General features: G+C 42.2%; 1 protein-coding gene across 1 annotated transcript in view; it reads left to right on the top strand.

The window, feature by feature from the left end:
• PCSK5 (proprotein convertase subtilisin/kexin type 5) overlaps positions 1–22,288 on the top strand; it is a 450,143-nt gene that overhangs the window by 83,247 nt on the left and 344,608 nt on the right. The window contains 1 exon segment of the mRNA XM_045085372.1: positions 4,200–4,313. Within this exon segment, the coding sequence (XP_044941307.1) occupies positions 4,200–4,313 (114 nt within the window).

The following is a 22,288-nucleotide window of genomic DNA, read 5'->3' as shown; positions in this document are numbered from 1 at the left end:
GTTGTTAAGTTGCAAAATAATGGGATAGGAGCTCAACTGAAATGGTTGGGGGAGGTTAGGTTTCCCAGAAGGATCACTTAATGTGCTTTGCTTGACACGTGAAATCTGATGAAAGAGAACCCCTTTCGACAAAGATTCTGGTGAGGTGGATGCCCCCTGTTCACTTGGGTCATATGGGGAGGAGAGCTGTATTGGTAGAGGGAGGGAGTGTCCTTAAAACCATGGAGCGCACGTATGTTGAAGTTCGTGGAAGATACACTGATGACTTCAGAGGTCCTGTGGTTTTTATGGTCTGGATTATCCGTAGTTCCTTCATATACAAGAAATAGAACCTTCCGAAGTTAAACCAGTGGGGGAAAGCACACAGTTTTCATATTTTCCTGGGCTGGCCCTAGTTTTACGAAAATGAATTTCTAAGCATCTTTTCTATGCATTGGGGCTTCTTGGCAAAAAGCAAAATCTGTAATGCATTACCTCTGAGCTTTTTCTTAAAGGGCTCAAGGACAGACATATGGATAATGGCTTAAAAATATAAAGTTATTCTTTCCAGTCATAGAAATCTTCCGATCCACCCCGAAAGCGGGTGCTTTTCCCACTTTCCAAAATAGGTAGGGCCATATACTTATTATACTCATAAAGCACCAAGACAAAATACATGATATCTGACACACACCACACACACACAAAACAACAGAAAAAACCACTGTACTTTTCTTGACTATTTCAGCCCTGTGATCAGACACAGTGATTTGTAGTCCGATCTAGATGCCAACATACGTACCACCTTCCAGCCACCAAGCCTGTAACTAAGCACTTTTGCTTGGTTAAATTACAGAAGGGATGCTGTTCTGTAAGATATTTTGTTCTATTTTTGAACCTGCAGTTCATCTCGGAAAATGGCTGTCACTTGGTTTTCTCACATACTTTTCCCACATTTGTCTGTGTGTACGTGTGTGCTTCTGGGAAGTGCCGACTTCCAGGGTTGTTGCCGAAACAATGATACACAAGGAGACTCACCCCTACCCCCCAGCCCAGCGTAGACTTGTTCTGCTCTCCAGCACTCTGTTTGGAGTTTCTGGTTTCTGGTTTAGGTGCATATCTAGGTGGCGATTCAGAATTTATGGAGGCTCCGCTAGGAAAAGCCACTGCCAACGTAAGAGTAGTTTGGGAAGCATTCCATCTACACAGATCTGCAGCGTTCTTTTACCACGCGCGCAATCATGTACAAGTTGAATCTCAATTGGGATACGCCTCAGACGGCAACATAAGGATTGCACGTAGCATCTGCCTGGTCAAAATTTTCACAAATGCTCTAATTAATAGAGCTAATTAATAGAGCGATTCGTGATGATAAGTACATTTTTATGAAGTGGAGAATTGTGAAATATTCGCTAAATCTTTTTTTTATTTTTTTAAGATTAATTAATTAATTAATTTATTTATTTGACAGACAGAGATCACAAGTTAGGCAGAGAGGCAGGCAGAGAGAGGAGGGAAGCAGGCTCCCCAATGAGCAGAGAGCCCAATGCGGGGCTCGATCCCAGGACCCTGAGATCCCGACCTGAGCAGAAGGCAGAGGCTTAACCCACTGAGCCACCCGCCCCAGGAATATTCGCTAAATCTTTCTTGGTAAAATGTTAAGTCCTTCAAAGCCAAAGACTATTTTTTGTTCGTCTTCATATTCCCAGCACAGTGTCGGTGCCGAAGAGACACTTAATGCTCATTGAACGAGTAAGTGGGCGAATGAAACTCCTTCCATAGCAAGATTATTTGAAAGGAAGAGATTAAAATGTTTCCTGGAAATAGAAAAAGTGCATGCATGCCTGTGCATGCCGCTCCACTTTGAGAAAGAAACTGATTTTTTTTTTTTTTTTTTGGCCTGTATTTTTAGAAGCCCGGTCACTTAAACATTACCCTCTTCATTGAGAAAAAATTTTACACGCATTGTTAATGCCACATTAGTCTTGATGTGATTTCTAAGGAGCAGTCTCTCGAGTCCAAGAAAAAAAACGAGATTCTTCTTTGCTTCCCTGACAACCGTGGTCCAGTGGTTCAAAGAAAGATACACAATCCCTTCTCCCTGGTGTGCACAGGTGTGTGTGTTGTGGGTGGTGGTGTGGAGAATGCTTCAGTGCTAGGGAGTCACTTAATTCACATTAATTAAAACAGGAGCAGAAGCAGCTTTCATTTTCCTAGAATATTATTTTTCATTTATTGGCTTTTTTGCTGTCCTGATAATGTTGCCTAAATTACCTGTTGCAGAAGGCACATAGGTGATGCTTAGCTGCGATCCTAATCATAAATGGATTTTTTATTTATTTAGGAGGCCGTGTGATTCCATTTGCTTTGTTAGTGCTATAACTAGGAATTGGCTATTTAAATTCGTCTTGCGTACCAGAAGTCGCATTGAATATATTTCCTGATATGAGAATCCGAGGAATTTATTAGCTTGGCTTTTGGCCTTAGTACCTTGTGTCGAGCAGTGCATTTCGAGCCCGTTAATCAGTGCCTTAGTAGCCCTTCTCCTCCAGCGATCTTTAATCAAGTGGGCAAAAGTGGTTTGGAGACTTTTACTCCATGGATGGATGTGGAATCGCTAGTGCACTACAAAATCTCCCTGCCCTCAATTTTTAATCCCTTTGTGTAGAGGCGGGTGAAATGGTGGAACAGAACATTTTAGAGTATTGTGGCAAAAATGGCAGGAGCGATCGAACACAGGAGAACTTAGAAACACATTATAGAAGGTCACCAGGGCTAATAGGTCATTTCAGAGGCACCAGTCAAAATAGAACATGCTTGGGGTGCCTGGGTGGCTCAGTCAGTTAAGCCTCTGCCTTTGGCTCAGGTCATGATCCCAGGATCCTGGGCTCGAGTCCCGCATCTGGCTCCTTGCTCAGTGGGGACAGAGAGGCCTGCTTCTCCCTCTCCCTCTGCCTGCTGCTCCCCCTGCTTGTGCTCTTTTCTCTCTCTTTCTGACAAATAAATAAATAAAATCTTAACCAAAAAAAAAAAAATAATAACATGCTTAGTTTTATGTTGTCATAGTAATGACCTGTTTTTAAATAAGTGCCCCCATACATAGCCCTAACATTTAGGTTATAATTCGGTATTAAACTCAGAAGTGCTCAATTGCTTTGCTTCAGCCAAATTTGTGGCTAAATATTCTGACTTGCTTAAGGATGGTAGGTTTGAATTTGAGCTGGCACAGAGCCTTTGGCTCAGGCAATTGAGTGATTTCTCCAATTTTGTGCCAGAGACAGTCTAGGGCTTTGGGGCTTTGGTTGTCTAATTCCCCAAATATTGCTGTTTCCACCACACCGTGTTGTAGAAAGCCATTTCTTTAAAAAAAAAAAAAAAAAAAAAAGTGATCCTAGAGCATTTGATCCCAGGATAGGTTTAAAATTTGCTGTGTAATCCCAGAACATTAAAAAACAAAAAAGTGTGGGTGTTGTATAAGGCAGAGGTCATAGACTGTGGCCCATGGGCCACATCCAGGCTGTCCTTTGCTTCTCTAAGTGAACTTACTGGAATGTCGTCGCATCTGTTCGTTTATGTGTGTCTGTGGTGTAGGACAGCAGGAGGAGTAGTTACAGCAGAGATCCTATGACCTGCAAAGCCTAAAGCATTTTTGACCGGGACCTTTCTAGAAAAAGTATGCTGATCCTTCGTAGAAGATAAGGGAAAAAAAATTAGTATAAAAATTAACATGATCAGTTGCCTGGGTGGCTCAGTGGTTTAAAGCCTCTGCTTTTGGCTCAGTCATGATCCCAGGATCCTGGGATGGTGGAGCCCCACATCGGGCTCTTTGCTCAGCAGGGAGCCTGCTTCCCTTCCTCTCTCTCTGCCTACTTATGATCTTTGTCTGTCAAATAAATAAATAAAATCTTAAAAAAAATTAACATGATCAATTTGCAACAAATTTTGAATAAAATACACTTTCTGAAGAAGCGAAAAAGTTAGCATGCTGTTGAGAGATAGGGATGACCTGTCATTAAAGACTAGAAAGTCGACCTGCGTTGAGAATAAAGGCGAATGAGGTTTCCAGAGACTCAGAGCCCCTAGATGAGCATCGAGCTGCCGGCCGGAAGTCTGTGACTTGAACAGCCTTGGCTCAGGAGGGGACCTGCCCCCGACTGTCATTTGTGTTATGCTAACCTGGTGGAATTTGAACACTCACCACATGTCCTTCTTCTTGGCAGGTGGAGTGGATCCAACAGCAAGTGGTAAAAAAACGGACAAAGAGGGATTATGACTTCAGCCGTGCCCAGCCGACTTACTTCAACGATCCCAAGTGGCCGAGCATGTGGTATATGGTGAGGCCTGGCGGGGGGCGGTGTCGTGCAGGGGACGTCTTTGGGGTCTGGGAGGACACAGAAGCCGTTCGAGGGGACATTTTCCTGTTTCCCGACCTGCCATGTGAGATTGCTTGATGGCTCGTGCTGTTTTCTGGATCTTTTTGGAACTTAGCTCTTTGGTTCTAAGATGGAAGAGAAGTGATTTGGGACTTACAGAACTTCTGTTTGAGAGCTTACTCTGTGTGGCTTTCTAAATCTGAGCCAGGGGATAGAAGGATATACTGAGGTGCAGACAGACACCCTCAGACTTACCAACAATCCTGTTCCTCTCTGATACCCATTTTCTCTGCCTTGAAACCAGGCTGGGTAGTGGATACTGGCTCCTTGGATTTATTGAAATGACCTTGCCTGTAAGTAGCAGATTCTTGACTTAGGTCATCTGATAGGTGCCTGCCCACTGGAGATGATCGTTGATAAAAGCTAGGGAGAATAATATTTTAAACTAAGGACCAAATGAGTTGGAAAGTGAGTGTTCAGTGGTTCAAGCAAAAACCATCAGTGAGGGGAACATCCCTAAGTGTGGGGAAGAGCAGTCCGCCTGTCCACTTGACCTTGCCTCCTTTGAAGACCTACGTCTTTAGTCTCAGGGTTTTACGGTCACGGTCACGGAGAACTACGTTACTTCTTCATGAGATTCCCATGTCTCATGACATGTCCCAGATACTTAACTGACTGAGCTGCCCAGTTTGCACTGTATTTATCTTTTGTGGAAGTCTTGATGGCTCATTATTGCCAGGGGTTTCTCCCCTCATGTATTTTAGTTTTTGAAGTTCCGTCTCTCCTTCCCTGCAAATCCATAGCATTGTGTGAGCCTGTCTTATGCTTTCCTGCCTTCACCCTTTTTATTCCGTCTGCCGGGCGGGGGGGGGGGGGTGGTGGCTCTTCCTGCCCTTCCCCACCACCTTAGCAGGCACTGGCCCATTCTTCAGGACACACGCCCGAGGCCCACGGCTCCCAGTCTCTGTTGTCCTCCCCCGTCTGCTCTTTCCTTCCTCGGCTGTCCTGGGCCTTCTGTCTCTGCTGCACATGGCATCCTTCGCTTGGCTCTTTGTTTCCTAGCTGTCAATATTTTAATCGTACTCCTCTGTTACACTGGGCGAGGGCTGGGGTCTCCTATCCCCCGGAGAACCTGACCCAGCACCTGGCAATGCCAGGAATTTGTGCTTATTGTGAGACGGTGGTGAAAGTGGTCGGTTTCTCCCCATTTCCCTTTTCTCCCTCTTACCTAGAAGTGGGGGGTTGTGGCAACATTTGGGACCCAAAGAGAATTGTACATAGAAGACTCTTTCGGACATAACAGAAAAGAAGAGAGGAGGGAAAGAGAGAGAGTTTCCTAAAGCTAAGTTCAAAGGGAGGTGGGACTCCAAGTAGCCTTTGAGGGGGCAGTAGGACACTTGACAGCTCGTTAGCTCCAACACCAAGGAAGGGTGTGCCACATGGGAAGGCATCAGAATGACTGCTGTCCAGGCTGACAAATGCTAAGAGTGCAGTGGGATTAAGAGGCAGGATGGAAACCAAGTCCCTGTCCACTTCTGTTCATCAGGTCAGGGAGAGGCAGATCGTCCTCACCTTCCATTCTTCTTGCAAGAAAGAGCCAGACGGGACATTGGCACATGTCCCACTGGATGGTTCACAGGGATGGCAGCTTTCCCTGACCCTCTCATCACTCCAGGAGGGCAGCCTGGGGTCTGGTAGGAACCATGGTCAAAGCATAACATGCTGACCAGCCCGTAGCGTGAAATCTCTACCCACCCCCCGAGAACCATTGCTCTTTCTTTGGAAGTATGAGAAAAGGTTGAGGGGAGAGCTTTTGCCTGGGCATTTCAAATGCTCGGTGTTTTTCAACACCTATTTGGTAATTCAAGTAGGTCACATTTTTATGGAGCCCTTCTTGTGTGCCAGGCAGATGTGCTCCTGCTTTGAATGTGTTTGTAATGCAGTGTGAACAAAAGTATGTGTATGAATATTGGTCATTTTCAGAGTGAGGAATCGGTAGCTCCTGAAATTTAGACAACTTGCCTAAAATCACACAGCCTGAAAGTGGCAGAGCAGAGCTGCCAGACCTTTAGGCAGGTGGACAGTGTCTGTGGGATCGACACGGCCTCTTTCCCTCATGCTCTGCTACTGACGAGCACTATCAGAAGAAAGACCCTCTGTTCCAGCCTTCCAGGAACTTCTATCCATAGAGAAATGGCTAAAATTCAAGGCGGAAGGGGTTGGGTGCCATGGCAGATGGACAAAGTCTCTTGGGACAACTCAAGGGTTAAAAAGTTTCCTATGAAGTAGTTGCTTTTCCCTTAACAAAAGGGATGGGAAATCAGTCACACACCTTAGGTTTATCTGTCGGGAGTAAGGGGGCAGAATGAGAACCAGAACTTCGAATCCGCCAACCTGGATTCAGATCCCCATTGCTTCACCCACTGTGTCCATGAGTGAATCACTTTAACTCGCCTCAACTATAAAATAAGTGTAATTGGTGCTAACGTATCGGTTAGCTATCGCTGTGTAACAAATCACAGAACATAGTTTTTGAAATAATCGCCTCATGGGTTCTGCGAGTGAGGCACTCAGACAGGGCCCAGCAGTGATGGCTTCTCTTTCTGGGGTGTTTGGGGCTTGAGCTGGGTGACTCAAAGGCTTGGCTGCCACTGGAGGATTCACTCGTGAGTGGCCTAGTTATTGGCCTCACCACAGGGCAGCCCTGGTGTCCTCTTGAGGTGATGCTGGCTTCCCCCAGGACAGGTGTTCCAAGAGATCATGTTAGAAGTGGTGACATCTTCTTTCATCTAAGCTCAGAAGTCACAGACTGTTTCTTCTGGAATTTTCTATCGGTCCCATGTGCCAGCTCTGACTCAGTGTGTGAGGGGAGTGTGTGGTGAGGGCATGTATGCTAGAAGGTGTGAGGACTATTTGAGAAGCTGGTCACCACAGTTAAATGAAGAGAAGCCCTTAGCACAGTGCCTCTTTGGACACTAGAAAACCATCAATAAATCTTAACTGCTATTAATCTCTGACCTTTTAAAGTAAGACATGCTGTTTCCTTTTGTCTGTTGTTTAAACTGCCGCTAGTCAAGGAAGCGGGGGATCCTGTGTCCAATGGAAGCTCTTCAGAGCATTCTGGTGACCTATCAGTGACCCAGCTGAGGCAAGGTGCTGATTTTCTTCTTCCTTTTGCTGAGCCCTGGGCCCTGCTGCTGTGTTTCCGAGGGCTGCTTGGCGAGTCTCCATAGGGTCCTGCCTTCTACTCATTAGCCTGGGCCTGGACCTGTCATTCTATATTTATCACAGGAGAGTGGAGATTAAAGAATGGCATGAAGTGTGCCTGAGTGTCTCTTTTAATTAATTTAAAAGCTTTGCCCCTGTTGCTCCTCCCCTTGGAAACCGGTGTGTGAAACCATTATGTCTGGCCTTGGGGCTTGGGCAATTTATGCAGGGAAGTGCACATCTACATCTATAGGAGTTGGTTACAGAGGAGACCATGGCTGTATAATTATTCCTCTGTCCTGAAACACGGTGCTCAGGCTTCCCGGAGCTGGGAGGGCCCGATCCTAAAAACAGCGCTCGTGCTTGTTACACTGATAGACTTCCTTCTGTACCACTCTTTGTCTGGCAAAGGGGGCAAGCCCTGAGGATTGAGAAAAACAGGATTTGTGCTTCCTATGAAGGTCAGTAAAGCTGGAGAGGAATATATAAGCCCAAAGGAAAGCTTGCTGGGCAAAGCACCCCTTCCAGAAGTTTCTCTGGGATAATGTACGTACGTGCAGCCTCTGCTCCTTGGGCTTGGGGCTGTAATTCTTGCTTACAGGTCTGCTACTTCCTTTGGAAGAAACTAAAACTTCCTGAGTAGCTTTTTCAAACTTATCCAAGCTTGGGGCCACCCATTGGAGATCCTTGATGTTTTTGGAAGTAGGACTCCAGTGGTGGGATTTCATCGGCACTCAGTCAGGATGGAGATGCGCGGTAGCTAGGTCAAAATGCTGTGTTACTCAGTGCCCTGAGTCTGGTTTGTAGGAAATGCTCAATGAATGCTAAGCAAATCAACAGTTGAGTAAACTGAACTAAAAGCAAATCTTCGATGATCTCCATAGCAGAGAACATAATGGCTCATACTCATTGAGTGCTTAGTATGTGGTAAGCATATTGCCAAACCTTTGCGTGTATCCTCTTACCACCAGTGTTCCTGTGAGCTAGGGATGAGTACTGTCCTTATTTTACAGCTGAGGAAATTAAAGAAGAGACAAATTAAGTAACTTGTCCAAAGTCACCCTATTTACCAGGGATAGGCCCTGGTAGTCAAACCCTCTGACCACAGAGGCTAGACTTCTAACCTTGACATCCAGTTTGCACACTGGCAGGGGTCAGAATCATCTGGAGGGATTGCTGCCCAACTCTCCCACACTCCTTAGCCCAGATCTGGAAATTTGTGTTTCTAACAGATTCCCAATCTTTGCTGACGTTAGAGACCCGGGACCCCTTTGAGACCTCTTTGGTCTCCCCTACCTCAAACATGAGTGTTACACGAACACAGCTGGCTTCTGTCTTCCTGTCCTCCGCTGGGGTAAGGAGGGGTTTTCACACTTAGGGGATACTTTAAAGCACACCTGGTCAATTCAATTTGTTTTTTCTTGATCTACTTTTTTTGTACAACATTTTCTATTTGGGAAGCCAACAGCTTTAATATGAGAAGATACTATTACTTTGCTTCACTGCTTGAAAACACTCTTGGCTTATATATTCTTTCAAGATGCTCCACAGACAAAGGTTATCTGACAGGAAAGGTCGTGAAGATCTGGCCAAGTCGTTCGGAATTCAGTATAACAGAATATCTATCTATCTATGATTTTATTTATTTGTCAGAGCACGTGAACGCACAAGCAGGGGGAGTGGCCAGCAGAGGGAGAAGCAGGCTCCAACTAGGGACTCGATCCCAGGACCCCAGGATCATGACCTGAGCCAAGGCAGATACTTAACCGACTGAGCTGCCCAGGCACCCGAGAAATGCTTTTAATGTACCCATTTGGTACAATGGATCATTTTGATCCTACTAAAGAAAATTCAGTGGGGCTCTAGAGACAACAGGCTAAGTAAGGATGCCCCCCTCAGGAGTCTAGAAATCTCTATCAAACCCATCCAGGGTGTTAAATATTTTTTAACTTATTATAAAATATTTCTGATACACAGAATTGTAAAGAATACCACAAGTACCTAACCACCCATTCCCGAACTAAGGACTAGAACATGATACTGTCGAAGCCCCTTGTGAGCCGGGTCCTAAATAGCATCCCTTTGCCCCCCATGGAGTGAGCGCAGATGCTCAATTTTGAAGTACATGGGGGCGATTCCCCTTGTGGGCAGCTGCTTCTCTCTGTGGGAAGAAGATTCAATTTGCAGCAGATTAGCATTATTGGAAATCATCCTAAAACACCCATTTGTGGATAGAATTCGACACTTGGGCTCTCGACGAGCAGTCCCCAGAAGACCACCTTTCCGTGAAACTTGGGTGAAAATTTAAGTTTGATAGAAAAGGTCTTTGGTTCATTTTTGTCATGTAAATGTTTTATTACGTCAAGAAATTGATGTTGCATTGTATGATATCTCTTGTCTGACTTCTGGAACTATTAATCTGAAAAGAAAAGAAAAAAAAGAAATAATAATGATTTTAGACAAGCCCGTAGTAAATAACTTAAATTTTTATTTTTTTATTTATATTTGTTTGTTTTTTTGCTTCTGCTTTATGGAAGGCAGGCCCAGTTCAAAAGAGAAAAGTAAACAAGAGCTTGTGAAATCTTGCTCTTTGACTTTCAGACTCCAGTCGTTAGTATGACTGATATTCTGAACTCGTCATGTTAGTTAGCACAGTAGAATTTTATGTGATGACTCTGGGGTGGCCTATTTAATATGCATTTTTCAAGCCAGGCTCTAATAAATGGGCTCACTTTTTTGATGTACCTCCTCAAGATTTCCTGAAAGCTTGCTGGGTGGCTTTTCTGAAGCAGGGGTGGGGGGGATTATATTTGTCGATCAGCAGAGTGAAAATGAGCTGAGTTCGACTATGCATGTGGGGCAGATCTGCCAAAAATGATGAACTAGCTAGGATAGTAATTGTGAAAAATGATTTTAAGCCACATGATTCGTTCTCAGCCAACTGGATGGTATTCAGTACTCCAAGAGTTTGGGACATTGCTGTTTCTGTGGTTGGCACACATTTTCCTAATGATTTATACTGTCATTTGACTCTAATAAAATCTGGTGGAGTTTGTGGCATTATTGTCCTGGCAGCTTGGAAATCATCCTTTTAAAACACCCCATTTAGCGGGTTTAATTGAAAATGCAACATGGTGCATATCGGCGACCATGTGGTGCGTCTTGCTGCAAACAGGAGGTCTTCTGAGAAAGGACGGACTCCAGCCAAGCAACAAATGAGGTCCTGATAGGAACTAGTGGGGGCTGCGACACAATTTTGGTACACTTAAAGTTCTTTCTAACTCGCTCTGTGGCCTGCAAAAAGGTATTTTAGATCAACCCTAGCCCATCTGAAAAAATGAGCCATGTGGACTAGATCTGTTTTCTTCAGTTCATTCTTGCTTGAACGTTCTCTAGTTCCACACGAAAAATTCAGCTGGCTCCTGGGTGAAGGGAAACCACACACCACCCATGGGCCTGTGTCTTGATTTACAGCTCAGATGAATTCCACGAACTCCCAGCTGTTACGGACGATGCCTTGGTTTCCATGATGACTTCAGATTCACTATGTCCCCTCTGTTGGAGGTTCCGCAAGACCACCCCAGGTTTGGGGATTCATGAGGAAGACTCTCATGATTCAGCATATAGTCTCACTGATGGCTGTAATTTATTTCAGTGAAAGGGTACAACACAGAATCAGCAAAAAAAAAAAAAAAAAAAAAAAAAAAAAAAAGCCACATGGAGCAAAGTCCAGAGGAAACCAAGCCTAAGCTTCCAAGAGACTTATTTCAGTGGAGTCATCCAGGAAGCACTTAATTCCTCCAGCAATGAGTTGTGACATGACGTGTGAGATGTTGCCCACCATGGAAACTCATTAGGAACTCACATTGAGGGGTTTTTATTGGGGGCGGTTTTATAGACATTCAGCGCCTCCCATGTACCCAAATTCCATGTTCTCAGAAGGTATGTAGCGTAGACCATATTGTTTGTATAAACACTTTAGGCACGATGAAACATTTTGTTGAAGGAGCAGGGAGAACTCTACCCAAATCCAAGTTCCCAGATGCCAGCCAAGGATATTTAGGGGGCCAAGCACACAAGTGGATGGGTTGAAGAGTAGCTCCAGCTTTATTAAAATTTTGTGTTTGGGTGCCTGGGTGGCTCAGTGGGTTAAAGCCTTTGCCTTCGGCTCAGGTCATGATCCCAGGGTCCTGGGATCGAGCCCCGCCCCGGGCTCTCTGCTCAGCAGGGAGCCTGCTTCCCTGCTTACCCGCCCCGCCCCCTGCCCTCTGCCTGCCTCTCTGCCTACTTGTGATCTCTCTCTCTCTGTCAAATAAATAAATAAAATCTTTTAAAAAATGTTTATAAAACTTCGTGTTCACTGAAAAAATAAATTAACACTAAAGAAAGAGACTCCTAAGTATTCCTTCCCAAAAAGCCATCTAAATCCCCAGTTTGGTCTGTACTTATTTTACAGACTGGAAAATCCAGCTGAATCAAAGTTCTTGTAGTTATTCATTCATTGACTCATTGATTCAGTCATTCCGATTTAGGTGAGATACACTTTTCTCCCAGCACTTAAAATAATTCCAACACCAAGGATAAAATGGTAAATAAGGTGGCCACTTTAATGCCTTCTTTAATGAAGAGTAAGTGCGATGTTTCATAGGTAGAAATTTCGATTATTTTACTTGGCCTCATCAATTGATGGTAGTCTGCAGAGATTGACATAGCAGAACTCTGTTGCTTCCTTATTATCGTGACGATTCAGGGGACTTCATGTGATGTCACCATCCCCCATGATGGTTGTGATGGAAGTTCCTCTATTAGGAATAGGCAGTTAACCTATCATTAACTGGTCAAAGTGCTTCTAGAAGAGGCCAGTAATTGATCATGATCCCCTTGGGGAAAAAAAAAAATGTTTCAGCTAATCTTCATTCTTGGCAGGTGCAAAATATGACAATCTTGATGAATTTCCTTGAGTAAGTTAGAATTTAGCCTGTACTGGTCACTTATCTTCTCTGCTTTATTTTCGAAGAGTAAAAATACTACGTGGGTAGTCTGTTCCTGCGGGCCCCACTCTAAGGGGATGAAGGGTCTGTTCACAGAAACAAAGTTGTGTTTATCAAGATTTTAGGCAAACCCTTTCTTTAATTAGTAACTCATTTTCTGTTAGAGAGCAGATAGTCACCGACCCTTGAGCTCACCTAATCTGTGGTTGTCTTCTTAACGGGTTGAAGACCGCTTCTTTTATCAAACTGTTTTCTCTGGATTCCTCCCTTCTCATTTACTTTTCACCCCGTGGTAGAGCTCATTCCAGTGATTAAAGCATACTTTTGGCCTATTTTACTCCTCTCTCTGCCAATAAGTAGGATTCTCTTAGTAAGTACTCAATAAATGTCGTTAGAAAGTGAGGAGAGGGTCAGTGGTTCAGCCTTCATCTGAAATTTTCCAAATTCATAGGACAGAGCTGGCTCTTCCTAAAAGATGATGATGATGTCTTCAAATGTCCTGTGTTGAGCAGTCAAATGCTACAATTATCTGAGGCATCTGGAATGCTGTTTTTCCTTCATTTGGGTTAGCAGTGAACTTGGCCTGGAAATCAGTAAAGAAATAATTCTTAGCATTGCAGGGATGAAAAGAATCAAAACGCCCCAGCCGCCTGGGGAAGAGGAAAGTAATAACTGTCTTCAAATAGAATACACATGCACATCAATGTGATTTTTTCCAGTTTCTCAAGTGTGAGAAAATCCTTGGTAGACTGTCTCAGCCCATGGGATAGGATTCTGGGCTAGCCGTGGATCATCCAATATGGATACGGTACATGCCGAGAGACTCACTGCCCAACAGATGAAGGCCAATCACAGGGAGAGCGGTAGATTGAACCTAGACATTCCAGAAAGAGGATTTGATTACTTAATCGCCTAGGTCAGAGTCAAAATTTGGTTCTAATGCGAAGTCCTCTTCGTGAGGGGAGAGGAACGTGGACCAAGGAAAGAATGCGTTCAATGATTAATCTTTCCTTGATTAAAAGGAGAAGAACCTGGTAGATCAGTTTGGATGGTGTCTATTCAAATCCTTAGTATAAAATTTACAGGATAGTCTTTAACAACTACTTGGAAGAAATGTAGCTTTTTTTTTTTTTTTGGTCTGTCTTTTTTGGTTTCCTGGTGAGTCGAATTTTGACCCTTATAAAAACCCTACTGGGATGGAAGTTCTGATCTAAACAGACTAAATTAGCACGTCTAAGTAAAGAAAATTATGCCCAGGTAGCTCAAGATTGAGTTCGTTTAATGATCTCTTTGCATGGTTTCCGGAAACCGAGTTAAATTAGTGTTTCAAAGCCTGATGTTTGGGGTTGTTACCTAGTGATAGAGAAACCATTTTTATTTTTCAGGGAACTAAAAGAAATTCACCAGGACTCCCAGCAGTCGTAAGTTAAGCATAGCAGGACTACTTAAATGTGGTTTTAGATCATTCCTGTTCTGCTGAAATGTTTTATATGCCTGTTCTCATTTTTCTTTTGTGCCTATGCCCCGAATCCCAGGCCCTTCTGCTTCATATCCGTGCACACGACCTACATAAGCGCACAGACACCAGTGCTGTGCGTGTTTTTGCAATTAGGAGTCTGAGTCAGGTGGTCTTTAAGAAGATGCGGAAACTTGGTGGAAATTGAAAGCAAAAGTGCAGAGAATGATACAATGATACAATGACCACCGTGTCCCCATCACCAGTTACAATGATGATCAACTCAAGACTAATGTCCATTCATTTATTGCCCCCGCTACTCAATTATCTTAGAGCAATTCATACACTTCATTTCATCCCTGAATATTAGAGCATGTATCTCTGTAAGATAATGGTCATTGTTTCCCCACAATACAATCATCCTATCATTATCACTTTTAACAATAATTTCTTCATGTTCTCAAACCACCCCATCTGTTTCCAATTTTCTCTGTGGCCTCCTAAGTTTTTGCTTGGTAATTTGTTGGAGTCAGGATCCAAATAGAGCTCATGCCTTGTGAGGGGTTGGTACTTCTCTTGAATTTCTTTGATTCTACAGTTTACCTCCATTTTGAAAATTTGGGGTGGGGGAGGAAGAATGTAGGTTATTTAGAGGCCGGTGTGGCCGAGATTTTGCAGATTGCGTTTTCGTGGGGTCCTTGAGCATGTTCTGTTGCTAATCTTACCCTAACTTGCTAGGGAGTAAGAGGGAGGTAAAGGCTCGATCAGATTCAAGTTCAAATCTATTTCTGAGAGGGTGAACGTGAGACTGAGCATGACCTCATTGGTGTGTGTGTCCCCTCAGCAGGTGCAGGGTGTCTGCCTGTGATCTTAGCAGCACTGTCGCCTAGATCCTTTCGTTCTTTCTTAGGGTTTGCAAAATAGCGATCATCCCTTTCCATGATCCCTTCTTCACTTAATTGGCTGCAATGCTTTAATGGAGTGGGATGACTCCTCAATTCTTGGGCATCGTGACCTATAGTTCCTACAATTCTTTCATTATTGGAGATGACTTATCTAGTGTTCGCTGAAAGCTACCAGTAAATCTTTTTTTTTTTTTTTTAAGTTTCATCACAAATGTGTAGATATAAATATATTTCATGGGTTTTATTTCATGGACATTATAAACCTTGTTCTTGCTGAAGGTGCCCCATCTTTGGTCAGTGAGAGCCTATCAAGTTAGCTCCTAGGTCCTTTTGACATGACCCCGGTAATCTTTTTGTGTGGTATGACAAGCTGTTCCATATTCAGCTTGTGTATTTCCTGTTCTAGACATGGAATCAACTGTTTCTCAAAGACCTCGTGCTGCCCGCTTTTCTTATTTTTTATTTTATTTTTTTAAGATTTTATTTATCTGAGAGAGATCACAGAGGGAGAGGGAGAAGCAGGCTTCCCGCTGAGCACAGAGCCCGATGCGGGGCTTGATCCCAGGATTCTGGGATCATGACCTGAACTGAAGGCAGACACTTAACTGACTAAGCCGCCCAGGTTGCCCACCTATTTTTAATTAAGTTGAAATTTAGAGACCACAATATGATTCTGAGATTCTCACTAGGAAATGTGCATTTTTATGTGTAAAATATACCCTGAGTTTATACAGATATATCTGATTTGAAAGCCATTCTACAGAGTTTATTTACCCCCATGAGTCTTACATCTGTATCTTTGTATCTTTTCCCGGGCTGACAATTCTGTTCTCCGTGACGCCAACCAAATTCCCCACTGCTTTAAATCTATTCTACCATCGTAGTAGTTACTTTTTTTATTTACGTGCTTTAGTTTATTTCACATTCTGTCTTGCCATTGGAAGAATAGGAAATATTACAAAGACATACATTTCTCTAGCTTGTACAGGCAATAGATGGAGAGGAGTAAAACCATCTGTTCCAGCAACCTGATGTCTGGGAATTAATAATCTATTTTGAAGGAATGAAATTAACTTTACTATGTCTATGCACAATAGCGTATAATTATTTCCCCTAATGTGCCTACTTTAGAAAAGAGTATATTAAACTTGCCATTCTTTATTAGTTTGAAAGAGGAAGTAAAACAGGACTAGAAACATTTCTAATTGTAGAAGTTTGTCCAAGGAAATGAAAGATTAAAGAGATCCGTAATGATCAAACCTGATTCAATCTGGACAAGAAAAAGGGAATGTGCAATGAACAAATCATTTAAACTGTTGTACACCCTAATGAACATTGAATTAGTTCTGTCCTCCTAGGACTTAAGAACGGGGAGTTACCACGGACCGTTCAATAAAAGCATTAATTCAGTGTGAAACAGAAGGGAAAATGAAGGAAAGGAACAGGAAAAGTAACTCCCACAGAAAAAAGTAAATGGGTAATGATTTTATTCATTCAGCAGCATTTATTGAGCTCCTCCTATGTACCAGACATAATTCAACCTGCGGGGGATACAAGTATGAAAAGACTGTCTGCTCTGCTCCGTGGCCAGGTCATCAGCAGACGAAGCAATCGCTAAATTTCTGTGCTAACAGTATAGGACGGGCACGCACGAATAGTGTGGGGACCCCTCCAGGTATATTTAAGCTCTTTGATATTGAGCTACAATCTTTCATTTCAGTACCTAGGTCTCAAATTTCTAGTGTGGAAATGAAGTGATTGAGATTAAGTGATGGTACATGATAGGATTTCTTTTTCAGGCAAGTGAATAATTGCCACGGTCATTATAAACCTTATTTCTGATGGAACACAGCTTTTAAGGGTGGCTGTAATTTATTTCCAAAGTCAAGTGGTCTGGGACACCCTGGTCTGAACAGACTTAAAAATGTTTCTTTACTGAAGGACTTCTCAGAGCTTTTATTATCCTAATACATTTGTGAGTTGGTAAGAGAGGGATGTAGATGTAAATAAATAGTTGTTTCTCTAATTTATTTGACCGACGAAAATATTTATATATATATATATATTTTTTTTTTTAAAGATTTTATTTATTTATTTCACAGAGAGAGATCACAAGTAGACAGAGAGGCAGAGAGGCAGGCAGAGAGAGAGAGAGAGGGAAGCAGGCTCCCTGCTGAGCAGAGAACCCGATGCGGGACTCGATCCCAGGACCCCGAGATCATGACATGAGCCGAAGGCAGCGGCTTAACCCACTGAGCCACCCAGGCGCCCCAATATTTATATATATATATTTTTTTTATTTTATTTTTTTTTTTTTAAAGATTTTATTTATTCATTTGACAGGCAGAGATCACAAGTAGGCTGAGAGGTAGGCAGAGAGAGAGGAGGAAGCAGGCTCCCCGCTGCACAGAGATTCCCAACCGTGGGGCTCGATCCCAGGACCCTGAGATCATGACCTGAGCCGAAGGCAGAGGCTTTAACCCATTGAGCCACCCAGGTGCCCCCCACGAAAATATATTTTAATGAAATGTTTCATTTGCTATATTGTTTAAACTGTAAGTTATCAGAAAATTCAGTCCAGGCTGAGGAAAGAAAAGTAATAGAAAAGAAGGAATTGATGGGCTCATGTAACTTCAGACTGACACGCCTCCCATAATCCAGGAGCTAAAGCTGCTATCTAGGACTCTGGTTCTTCCTGCCACTCAGTGTAGCTCTGCTCTCTCCACTTGTTGGTTTCATTCTCCACCAAGCTTTCTGCTCATGGTTACAAGATAGCTGTCAGTAACTCTTAGTTCAGGTCTACCGGAACAATGAGAGCTTTTGCTCTGATAATTCTGAGAAAAGTTCTTGGGGGCACACACCTTCTTGTCCATATCCCCTTCCCCCTCCCCTAGTCTATTCTTGTTTTCTGACCAGTGAGCCTTGTCTGCTCGTTGGACAGCTTTGGGACAATGTGACTTAGAGGGAGAGCAGAAACTAAACAGCAAGAATAAAAAAATGTGACGCTCTAGGAAGGAGGTCTCTCCACCATGTCCAAAATCATGGGGCATGGGTGGGCATCCTTTCATGCATGTTCCATGCCCAAGTGAAGGCAGCTGTTGATACAAATCCCTCACCCAACAGCTTAAAGAAGAGACAGCTGGCATGCCTCCTCAGCGAGGGCACAGCATCTGAGGGCAGTGGGTGGTCTGCGGGACACTTGGCATCACAGCCACTTGCCTCCTGCTGCTGCCAGATGCCAGCTACCTCTCCCTGGATCTTCTCGAAGTCTGTCATTATGGCAGGAACTCCTTGCTTTATGCCCTTTGGAGCTTCAAAATTAAAAAAAAAAAAAATTGTGCCTGTAGTACTTTCTCCCCAGCGGTTCATTTTGATAAATTGAAAGCTATACATAAGTTGAATGACTAGTAGGAATGTGTACATTTCATTCACCTTGATTATTACCAGAAGTTAATAGTCTCTCTTCATACACACATGCACACATTTTCCCTGAATTCTGAAAGTTGCAGACATTATAAAAACATACCCCTTAATATTTCAAAGAGCCTTTCCTAAGACTACTTTCCCATATAACCACAATATCATTCTTCTCCCTTCTATGAAAGTGATCTTACCCAATTTACTATCTTCAGATCTCCCCAGTGGTCACAAAATATATTTTTGTCAATCTATTCCTTTTGATCCAGAACTTAGAATCCTATATTCCCATTATTCATTCCATGTCTTTATTTCTTGTAATCTAGAAGGTTCCCCTCCCTTGACTGGGGGTGGGGAGTCTTTCATACTGATGGTTTTGATGAGTCCATGTTAGTGATTGTAGAATAAGTCACACTTTGGATTTGTTTGGGGTTTTTTGTTTTGTTTTTCAGGACATCAGGGAGGCTTGACCATTTTTGGTACAAAAATTATCCAGGTGAAATTATACCCTTTTCAGTGCTTCGTGTCAGAAGGGTAGAAGTCCTATTTTTGGTGGTGGTAAATTTATTTACTTGGTTGGTCAAGGTCTCTGCTACATTTCTCCATCGTAAATGTATATTTTGTCTCTTTAATCACAATTTTGGGCAGTACTATTTCAGGTCTTGTGAATATCATGTTGCCAGTCAACTTCTCCCCAAGACTTTAGCATCCACTGAAGATTCCTGCCTAAATTGATCACTAGGTCAGTGGTTGCAAGATGAGCCTTTTCTAATTCTGTAACCCCTTCTTCATTACTCTTCCTTTTCAATATTGTTAGGAGCGCATGGATTCTTTCTTTTTTCTTTTTTTAAAGAAAAATCTTTTTTAAAGATTTTATTTTATTTGACAGAGAAACAGGCAGAGAGAGGGAGAAGCAGGCTCCCTTCTGAGCAGGGAGCCTGATGCGGGGCTCGATCCCAGGACCCTGAGATCATGACCTGAGCCGAAGGCAGAGGCTTTAACCCAGTGAGCCACCCAGGCGCCCCGGATTCTTTCTAAATATAATGACTCATTACTGACATGATTTCTTTTTGGTTCTTAAAGTGTGCCAAGTTTGAGGAGCAGGTGACTTTTCCCGTTGACTCCTGTGTCGTTTGGGAAGTCCCCGCTCAGGTTTGCAGCGCTTTCTTCCTCTGGAATGGAACAGCAAAATGTTCACTTTGTATTTTCTCTACCTTCGACCTAGAGAGACCCATTTCTTCAAGTAGATGGTTTCTCTTATTGAGGAATGGTATTTTCAAGTCCAGATTTGGGTAGTAAGGGGGTCCTTCATTCTAGGCCCCTCATCAATGGGCAGGGCCTAGAGATCTGTATCTGGAGTGTCCTCCTTCTACCCCAGGCTGGATCCAGTAGCACACGTGCACCTGCTGGGGGCCAGTTTCAGATTCTGTCCCCTCTGTCCCGCAGGGAGAATTCTGGTTCTCATCAGAGAATGTACTACTGTACATTACGTACTGAAATTACGTTACCGACACCACCACCGACACCACTGCCAACAACAGACTTAAGTAAAATTCAAGATTTCTTTTTGTTGTTAGAATAAATCCCATAGGAACAACACAGTCAGGCTACCGGAATCCAAAGTTGCTTGAATAAATACTTTTCTCCTCTTTGATTTGATCATTAATTTGATATATAGCTAGGTTAATCTGTTTCTGTTTTGTTCCATTTTAGAGCTCTCTCCCCCATCTTTGTAGATTTCATTTTATTTCTTTTCTTTTGGAACATGTAAAACATATGGTTCAAAGTAAAATGCATAGGATACTGTACATGCATTTTTTTCTTTTTGCTTTTATCAATTCATATACCCTAGAAATCACTCTGTATTAGTTCATAGAGATCTTTTTGTTTCCTTACAGCTGTATTGCAGAAGAGTTACTGTAATTTATTTAACTAGACCTCAATGAATGCAGTTCAGTTCTTTGCAATATTTCGTTTTTATAAGTAACTCCATACTGGGTAACCTTACGCGTAAGCTATTAGAGTTTTATTTTCAGAGTAAATTCCTAGTTATGGGAGTGGCTCAGTCAAAAGGCAGAAGCAAGTGTGCCTGGTGGCTCAGTCGGTTAAGCCTTCCGCTCAGGTCATGGTCCCAGGGTGCTGGGATTGAACCCCACATCAGGCTCTCTTCTCCTCAGGAAGCCTCCTTCTCCCTCTCCCACACCCCCCGCTTGTGTCCCCTCTCTCGCTGTCTCCCTCTGCGTCAAATAAGTAAATAAAATCTTAAAAAAAGGGCAGAAGCAAGGGTTAAGAGTTTGCCTAACCAGCTCCCCCTCCCCCACCAACATCCAAGCCGGAACTAGAAGACTTTACATCACCGTCAGTTCTACTTAGGAGGACCTGCTCCCCTTATCTGACTATGCTGTCCCTCATGATCTGGGCTAATTTGGGAAGTGAGATTTCTGTCTATGTTATCTGATATAAGGATTACAGTGCCTGCCTTGGCCATTCCTTATTCTTAAACATTGGAAATACTCTGTTTTAGGAGTTAGATTCTGTCTTATAAGCCAATTTGAACATATTTTTTTAGTGGTAACCTTTAAGCTCACTGACATTTATAAATATGACCAAAAAGTCTCAATTCCTTTATAGTACTTTATATATATCTATATCTATATAGACATCTATAACATACATATGTGTTTTATATGCATATACATTTTATATACATACACAAATATGTATTTAAGGCACATATATATTTTACACATACATTTTATATATGTATGTTACTTTATTATATTATTATATACATATATATGTATTTAATCTGTAATGTGTTATTTTTACTGTGTTTCCTTGTATAGTTTTTGCTCTTTTAAAATAACTTCTGGTTTTGGGGAAGGTTTCTATTATTTTAGTGATTATTACAAATAACATTTATGTGCTCTCAGTTCCTGTATTCCTCCTTTAGGCTCCTGTGTTTGGATTGTCAACTTTAAAGGATATTCTTCAACTCTTACCTATCCAATGATTCATTAGTTTATTCAATTTTATCATTTCTATTTTTTTTTCTTCCATTTCAGTTCATTTCCCCTGCTTTGCCAGAACACGTACCATAAACTTACTTTTCTTCCATCCTTGTTCCTACTGTTGCTCTTGGTGTAAAATTTACAATTATATATATTTCATGCTCATTGTTAGTTCTTTTGCCTATTGTGTTTTGGTTGGATGAAGCATACCCTTTGCTACACTACCTAGAAAGCATTTATTAATGTCATACTCCCTAAGTTCTTAATAATATAAAATAGATTTTGTAGACTTGATACTTGAAAGATACCTTGATTGATTGTTTTTTATCTTGCTAGTGACTGTTTTCTCTCTCTCCCTCTTTCTCTCTCTCTCTCTTTTTGATTCAGAGACACAATTTTTTTTCTTTTAGAGTAGTGTTAAAAATTAGACACAGTTGTAAGTATATTGGATCTTCTTTGCCTATTTTCTTTATTAGTTATTTGCCCTTGGGTCCTTTTGACCTCTATTATGCTGTATGTTTTATTCTTTTTATACATTTATGTGTTTCCTCAGTGCTCCTGATTATAGCCTCAGTTGAATCCATTCTCTGCTGGAGACCTTGTAATTTAATTATTATTTTTAGTATAGTTTCATCATTGATTTATTTCCAGGATTTTAATCAACATTAGTTTCACATCTTTCTGGTTTTTTTTTTCTATCCATATGCTTTTAAATTTTTAATTAGAGCTATATTCTCATATCTGCAGGTTCTATTTCAGTGTGTTTCATTTGGGTTGAGGTGTTTCAGTTTTGTTCTGTTGCAGATTTATGAGCAGGATTTCACTAAGCTGGAATATTTTGATTCCCTTCATATTTTGTTCTGTAGAAACCTTGTGTGGATATTTTTCTACTGGTTTCCATTCATTTTGAACTGTTTTATGTTCTGAGACCATTAGTAGCAGTTGTGTG

This window comes from Mustela putorius, unplaced genomic scaffold, assembly GCF_011764305.1.
Source record: "Mustela putorius furo isolate JIRA1106 unplaced genomic scaffold, ASM1176430v1.1 tig00000854_pilon_pilon_pilon, whole genome shotgun sequence".
Lineage (NCBI taxonomy): Eukaryota > Metazoa > Chordata > Mammalia > Carnivora > Mustelidae > Mustela > Mustela putorius.
This window is presented reverse-complemented; position numbering and strand designations above follow the sequence as displayed.